General features: G+C 36.5%; 1 protein-coding gene across 1 annotated transcript; it reads left to right on the top strand.

Moving 5' to 3' along the window:
* Positions 1-7,702: 7,702 nt before the first annotated feature.
* On the top strand, positions 7,703-8,374 carry LOC141661029 (secreted RxLR effector protein 161-like). Its single transcript, XM_074468008.1, has one exon. It carries the CDS (start codon positions 7,703-7,705, stop codon positions 8,372-8,374), a length of 672 nt encoding a protein of 223 aa, XP_074324109.1.
* Positions 8,375-8,602: the final 228 nt, after the last annotated feature.

The following is an 8,602-nucleotide window of genomic DNA, read 5'->3' as shown; positions in this document are numbered from 1 at the left end:
TGAGATCCTGGAGAGCCCAGACCATCTGCTCCTATTTAGACTCTTTCTCTTGCTCGGAGTCTGAGGAGACATGAACTCTACGTGTCTTCTTCTTTTGTTTCGTCTCCTCCTCTTGGATCCTTTTTTCAATATTGGCCTTGGCCTTGGCCTCCTCTTCCTTCCGGATGAGGTCCCGGAGCGCGACTTTCTTGATTTCGTCCCGGGCGTCTTATGATGGCCTCTTGGTTTTACCAATTCGGTCCAAGACTGAGCCCCGAGATTCTCTGGAATGTTCCTCCTGGTCTCCTGGACGGGTTTCAGGAGTCTTGTGATTCTTTTCTTTCCACAAGTCCACAACTGTTTGGATTTGCTCCGAGGTCATATTTCCCCAAGGGTTTGCAGAAGTTTCTACATACTTGTGAGCCGCTTTCTCGATGGTTAGTCTATGGTCTCCGGGCTGGAGTTGAGATGAAGCACGAGTTTTGGGGGGCTCCTCTTCTATCTCCTCCATCTCGCCATCCCTGGGTGGGACAACGGTGGGCTTAATAGTTCCCGATACCGAGTTTTACTCTTTCTTGTGGCCATTTTTTCAAAACAGGGTTTGGGAAAAAATATCACAGGTGTAATGAGGTGTGTGACTGTATTAGAACGGAAGATACAAGAAATGGGTTAGAAAGAGAGTGAGGGTACTGTCCTTACTTAGGAGGGGGTTTTCTTGATTCTTAAAACTGTATAACATACCTGGAAACGGCACCACACCACCGGAGGTTCGACCCCTCCTTCTAGCGCCAATGATAACTCTATTTCTTCCCGGGTCCTCTCCTCTCTCACATAAACTTGAGCCCTATCCACGTGGCTGATGACGTGTGGTTAACCTGCTTTGTGGGGGATTCTGCAAAACAGAACCGGAGGGGGGGTGTGTCCCGCGGCCACTCCGGTGTGAGAATAAGAATGGGTTTCTTGAAGAAGAAGAAGAAGAAGAAGAGGGAAGAAGGAGCTATTCAAAAATATATGTATATTGGTGTGTGTATAGGTGTGTAGCAGTCAAAATATTTTTCAACCCCTAAAACCCTTTTTTTGGGTCCTTTTATAGGCTCCCACATTTAGGGTTTTAGGGGTTTGCACCTCTTCATCCTAGCCCTTGATCATTCTTGGTTGGTGAGTGATTGGATGGTTTGGATGGACTGTGGGGCCCGGATGTCCTTCTTCCACCAGGGTTGTCTTGGTTTCCCTACATATGGACGACTGGGATGTAATTGTTCCATTTTTGGTAACATGAGACAGTTGACATTTTTTGTCCTATGCCACGTGTTCCAGGGACCACCCCGGTTTGGGCCTGAGGTGTTCTCTATATGGGCTTTTGTATCACTTTATTTGGGCCTGATTATTTATGGCCTATCACTGCACAAACTTATTAATAAGTTGGTGTTGGCTGTTATTATCATTCATCTGTGGCAAGAAAGAAATAGGAGATTGTTTTAACAAAAAAGAAAAAATGATTGGCAAATTATAGCGGATATTGAGGATGTTGTTAGGAAGAAATTGATGGGTATATTCTTTGTGTTTAATCAGCGGGTGAGGGTGGAATTGAACATATGGGGTGTTAGTAATGAGCTTCCTTCGATCCAAAAAATGGTAGAATGGTACTTGTGTTTCAGGTAGCATGTGATGCAGGTCTTGCTAGTTTAATCAAATTGTCCTTTGGTTTTGTGAGATGCGTCTTGATCTATATGGGGTTCTAGATTAGAGTTTTGGGAAGTCAGGTGTGGTTTCAAAGTTCCTCCCTGGGAGTGAGTTTTTGATTGAGATGGCTTAGTTATGTGGTTATGCTGGTGTCTTTTGTTTTGCTCTGGACGCATTTAGTTAGTTTTTTCCTGAGGTATGGTCTTAGTGTGGATTTAAAGGTGGTAGGGGTGGCAATTGGGTGTTTGGTGTGGGGATGTCGAATGGCTGAGCAGGTGATTAATTCATGGACGGGCTGTTGGAGTTTTTATACGGGTGTTGGCTGGTGGTTGGTGGTTTGCAGGTGCCGAGGTTATTTGATCTGGGTTTTTCAATATGAAGTTCGAAAGAAGATCCAAGGCAGATCTGTGATTCGTGAAGTGGGGTTTTGCTGGAGCCATGGTTATTGTGTTGGTTTCGAGCTGGAGTTCAGTCAAGATGTAGCCTGGGTGTGTGTTCAAAGCTGAAAGGAGGTAGTAATTGGAGTATGAAGCTGTGGAATTTGGGATTCAGCCTGTGTTGGGAGGCTTTTGTTTGTTGGATCCCGATGCAAGTTTGTGACTGGAGCATGAAGAGCTGGATCAGATTTTTTTTTGATATAGTTGGATCCCGTGTGTCTATTTTTTTTCTCCCGGGATCGTGTTATTGGTTGGGATGATTTAGTGGTGTTGTTAAGCTGGTATCGTGCTTCTCTAGATTGAAACTATCGAGCTGGTTTAAATTTGAGGAGGGGTCTGTGTGTGGGTTCGAAGGGGATGGGAAGTAGTAGTTGGGTTCTATATGGGATTAGAATTGGATCCCGTGTTTCTATTTTTTTTTCTCCCGGGATCGTGTTATTGGTTGGGATGATTTAGTGGTGTTGTTAAGCTGGTATCGTGCTTCTCTGGATTGGAACTATCGAGCTGGTTTAAATTTGAGGAGGGGTCTGTGTGTGGGTTCGAAGGGGATGGGAAGTAGTAGTTGGGTTCTATTTTTTTGGCGTCGAATGATTAAGTAAGGGTGGTCATTGTCTGGGGATCTTCCCTTCTGTGCTGCTGCGGTTTTGGTCCTCTCTATGACTTGGGGTTGTGCGAAGTTGGCAAGTGGAAGTCTAGTGCTTGGTTGTGCATGGAGAGGTTGGGGTTTTGGCAGGAATGCTGGAGTTTTATGCAGTTTTTTTGGCTGGAGCATGGAGCTCATTTGATTAGCGTGTGTAGGTTTTTTTTATTGGCTTTCTTGTATTTGCTTTCTAGGTTTTTTCTTTCTTTTTGTGTGCTAGAGGCATGGTTGTTTTTCTCTTGGTTTGTTTGGATCCCAAAGATTTTTGAGAGATGTCCTCTCAGTGTATATTCTCCCTTCTTGATATAATATCTTTACGAGGTGCCACCCTCATTTACCCAAAAAAGGATTAAAAATGTAAAAAGTATAAAAATATTTATATTTTCAAAATATAATATAAATATTTATTGTTGTTAGATTTCGAAGATTTCAAACCTCTGAATTTGGAGAGTGTATAAAATCCTTATAGTTTTGATGATAGCTCTTTTGGTAAGCTGGTATGCTTGTAAAAGTACTTCATAGCTAGCTGTTTGGTTTGTGTTTTAACACTATTTTGCAGGAAATATTTAAAAATACTGATCAAGACTTGTCAACAAGCTAAGACAGGAAAAATATAACGTATCAACATATTAAGACGGAAAAAGTAGTGGATAACAAATAGCTAACTGCCACCACCCAGAATTATATCAAATAAGTTTTGCAGTCCTAAAATCATAGAGAAATTATATGAGATGAGATGTAAAGACTATCTAATATATATAAGCTGTGTGTGTGTGTGTATATATATATATATATTTACTCTACTGGAAACTAGTTGAAAATATAAACTTGAAACCTGGTTAAATCTGAATGATTAAAAGGCATTCCCAATTTTTGGCCCAATATAAAACAAACGCTACTTTATCCCGGGCCTTCTTTTTCACCCACATTGATGTATTCACACCAAACTATTATGTCTTAATGAATTTTTTTACTGGTTTTCACTGAAATCATCGTCGAATTCTCATCTCTTTTTCATCCATATCTCACCATCTCTATATCACTGTTTTTAATCAAAGTAAGAACATCATATATTATCATTATCTGCGCCACCTACATTTCCGGTCTAACTTCAATGACCACCAACACCATCGTACTACCAAATATCTCACAGCTCATCAGTATAATCATCTTCGATCGCCACAAAACACCTCGTCAAATATTATTGAGCTATATTCTCCAGATGCACCAACCATTATAACTATTGCATAAATCACTAATTTATTATACGAAAATCACCAATTTTATGGACGCAAATCAATAATTCGTAATAGGTTTTGTACAGTAAAATCATCACTCTTTTATTTATTAGTAAAATCATCACTCTTTTATCTATTTCAGTAACTATGACTGGTGATTTATTGATAGCGTTCATTAATGATGAAGTTGTCCGACAATAAGGCATCATTTTCGGTCAAAAATAGATCGAATTCTGTAATAGGGGGTCATTAACATTGAAGTATAAGTGGTGTTAATAGCTAGTAGCTGGATCCAACAGTGAATGCATTTAGAAAGAACATAGGAGAGTTGGTGAAAAAGAAAGAAAAAAAAGAAAAGGAGGAAAATGATTTGACACGATCTATAGTGATTTGAACCAATTTATTAAAATCTACTCACATATTTTCAGAGTAGTATTCTAACTTTTCCGACTTAAAAATTTAAGTCATGTAAACCAACAAATTATCAGTAATATCTTTTACCAAAAAAAAATTTCAATCACAACTCTAGTGAAATACATTTTTCTTATTTAATTCTTGGAATGCATTCATCTATTTCGCCATCCCAATTCAACTCCAACAAAAATAAATACGTGTCCCAAAGTTAAATCATTATTATTAGTATCACCTTTGATACATACACTATCGTACAAGACATGCCTTAACATAATAAGACTAAGTCACATTAAAAATCCTAAGAATCAGCTGACTTGTAATAGTTTGTGTATGTTTGTGAGATTGCGAAGCTGTATGAACTGTAGACGTGATAACTCAACACTAGAACAAGACAGGTAAATAATATTACGTCTACACAGAAACCAAGAAGGAATGTAGACAAGGAAAATACAAAGATTCAAATTATTTGAAGAAGTTTTGAAGTCTATTTACAGGTCACTGAAAGAAGTTTATAATATATTTATGGCTCAGTGAAGAATAAAGTTTAAAGACTTTAAAAGTTTCAGAAGTGTTGAAGATTCAGTATAAAAGTGCCACCAGAAGATTTCAGTGTATTAGCATTGATTTTGTTATAGTTAGTGTTTGAAGCGATAAAGTTGTTGTAAGCTTAACAATATAATCAAGGTTATAATACGAAGACCTGAATCAAAGTTAGTCATTTGTAAACCAAACCAGTTGCACTAGGCGTCAGTAACTCGTGAAAGGAATCTGAGTATTATTTATAGAAGAATTGTTAAGTTGAAGAACAAACTTGGAATGATCATTTAGTTGTTAGAGTACGAGAAGAGGTGTACGGGTTTTACAGCTAACCAACTAAGTGCTTACAAATACAAGAGCTTGAGTTAAAAATTGAATATAAGGATAAGTACATCTCAACAGTTCAAAGATGTCGGATGTGAAGTGGTGTAATTTTGGTACACAAAATGCAAGGTTTCCAACCAAAATTCAAGAAGTTAGAAGTGGACCAAACTTCAGTGATCAAATTGCAATTTGACCATAACTTACTTCACCCCGTAAGTGTATCATTTTGGCCAGGTCTTAATAATGTTTTGGTTTTAAAAGTTAAGTTTATTTTTAAACTTAAATTTATTTATTTTGTAAACTTATAATGAATTATTTCATAAACTTAAATTGATTTATCTTATAAAATTTAGTTAAGTTTATTTTATAAATCTAAAATAGTTTATTTTATAATTTTTATATAAAGTTTGTTTTATAAATTCTTTTAAGTTTATAATATAAATTTGATTTTGTAAAAACATAAACTTGGCTGATACGTGATTTTTTTGGTTGGTCAGGTTTTAATAAACTACTAGCAGTGGTAATCAGGCGCAACTTTAGTTCTAATCAATTTTGGCTAAGTAGTGACACAGCGGTAGAAGCTGGCGCCACCGGTTAAAATTGTGCTAAGTTGTCCATGCTCTACGCGCAACTTCTGTGTTCATTCATAGCGCAAGTTCTACTTCCCACTCTTGGCGCCACAACAAATTTCAAGATTTAATCAAGTAAATTGTTTACCCTCTTAGTGCAAGTGAGACCTCAAACAACTACTTTATTGGAAACATAAAATAATTTGTGAGGCTTATAATTTTCCATGTAAATTAATTTATTTATTAAGTCTACACACATGAGAGGAAGCAGTTCAGTGGTTCTGTTCATCTTCTATCACAGAAGAGTTAAAGAATTGAAGCAAAGAGAGATAGAGGAGACACACACTCAAATTTATATCTATTAATCTTTTCACCGGAGTAACGTTATAATGCCCGATTTAACTCCTATATATTCATAGGGGCCATTATAAACAATACCCAATAATTAAATTCTTAGAAAAACAAAAGTTAGATCTTCGTATAGGATTTAATTTGTTGATTTTTGTAGTAGCAAAAACATTATTGTTCTTGGATTGTAGACGGTTAATTTATTTACCGAAGTATAGCAACCTCTCGCAGATTTTATATATGAATATATATTTTTCCGAATATCTTGTGTTACTCGCTTTAATGTCCTAAAGACTATTCACCTCAGGAACACGGAACCACTATCCAAACAAGATCTCCGAGTATTTTATTGAGAAAATCAAGATGAAGTTAGAGGCCTAGCTTTCTTAATCTCGAATTATTATTTGTGTAATTTTATTATATTATGTTAATTAGTTTATGTTTGCAACAACTTTGATTTTGACTTGAATTAAAAGAAAAGTAGTGTATGATATTTAGCATCCTAAATTTAGTCTCCGTGGGAACAAATTATTTGTACTACTTGTTACGACATGTGTACTTGCATTTGAGTTATAAAATTGCTAACAAAAAAGAAGGTGAAATATTATAAGGGATACAAATCGATAAAAAGAAAACGCACCACATATTGAAAACAATTTTAATATAAAAAGCACATATGAACGTGAAATTAAAAATGAATAATCATTTAACTACTTATAGTGCACTAAAGTTTAAGTAAGAGGGATTATGTGAAAAAAAATAATTAGTGTCACTGATGCACATGAATTATAGTTAATAATTCAAATAAGAAAAAATAAAAAATAATTACTATATTAGCTAAAAATCAATGAATCCGCGAGGTAAGAGGAAGGGCAAGATGAGAAAAGGTGAACAATCGTCATCATCATATTAATAGTAGCCATAAAAAATTACTAGACCGGGAAGTACTTACTCGCTGTGCATATGGCATGACAATCAAATTATACACCTTTTACGTAAATAAAGCAAAAAGTATATTAACAAATAAATAAAAAATAGGAACCCCAAGTACTATATCTTGAAGAAGAGTGATGTAAGGTGATGAGACAAAACAAAATTGTGCATGGTGATTAACAGGGCTTTGAAACCAATGAATGATTTATATCTTCTTATATTCCTATTCTTATTTGGTATTAACCAACTATATATGGGCAAAACATGACATAGCCTCCATCCCATAAAAACTAACCGCTCAATACTTAATTATTAAATTTAATTTCCAATTAATATTAACTATGCAAAAATGTAACTCTTACATTTAATCATTTATATTTTATTTATATTTTAAAATATAAGTCAAAACCAATGGTATTGAGAACAAATCTTTTCAATTCATTTTTTAACATGTTATGTGAAAGTTGCAATTATGTTTGTTAATTTCAATCTCTTTTGTCTCATTTTAAATACTTTTTTGGTTGATTTCTTTTGAAACACACTTTTACGAACGCACGAGAACAACTCAATCCTTACTTTCAAATCTTTCTCACGATACCAATGGATATCCACCTGAAACTTGATCCCACTAAAGGTGATGTCCTACCAGATCCACACCCCTACCAACGTTTACTGGGAAAGCTCATTTATTTGACAGTCACCAGGCCCGACATCACATTTTCAGTTCATGTCTTGAGCCAATACATGCACCAGCCTACTAATGTGCATATGCAAGCTGCAAAACGCGTGCTTAGATATCTGGTGGCCAACCCTGCACAAGGTATTCTCTTAACCAACTCTTCTGCTGCACAGATTCAAGCTTACTATGATAGTGATTGGGCCAGTTGCCCAGCCACTCGGAGATCAACTTCAGGATTCTGTATACTACTGGGCAATTCTCCAATTTCATGGAAATCAAAGAAGCAAAGTGTAGTTGCTCGTTCGATTGCAGAAGCAGAATACCGTGCAATGGCACTCACTGCATGTGAAATTACCTGGCTAGCTGCCCTCCTCAAAGATATGGGATTAAAGGATCTTCCTCCTGTAATGCTAAAATGCGATAACATGGCTGCCATTTCTATAGCAGCTAACCCAGTTCTACACGAGAGGACAAAACACGTCGAAATTGACTGGCATTTCATATTCTGGAGCCATAAACACACACTATATGCCTTCTCACTCCCAGCTCGCAGATATTATGACGAAGACACTTCCAGTCAAGCAACACCATAAACTCCTTACCAAGCTTGGAGCTTCAGGTTCACCATCAGCTCCGCTTGAGGGGGAGTAATGAAGCCCATATTATTTTGCTCTATTATTAGCTCATCACAGCATCAGCACATGGAGTCACCTTTGTCTCATTCCTTTTACTTGTCTTATCTAGTAGTACTGCCAGCTAGCTAATAAAGGGTGTATTGGACATTTTATATTACCGTTAGTAGATGCTCTTTCTCTCACTAT

The sequence above is a fragment of the Apium graveolens genome, chromosome 5, assembly GCF_009905375.1.
Source record: "Apium graveolens cultivar Ventura chromosome 5, ASM990537v1, whole genome shotgun sequence".
In the NCBI taxonomy this organism is placed as follows: domain Eukaryota; kingdom Viridiplantae; phylum Streptophyta; class Magnoliopsida; order Apiales; family Apiaceae; genus Apium; species Apium graveolens.
The sequence above is the reverse complement of the archived record's forward strand: the minus strand, read 5'-3'. Positions and strand labels throughout refer to the sequence as shown.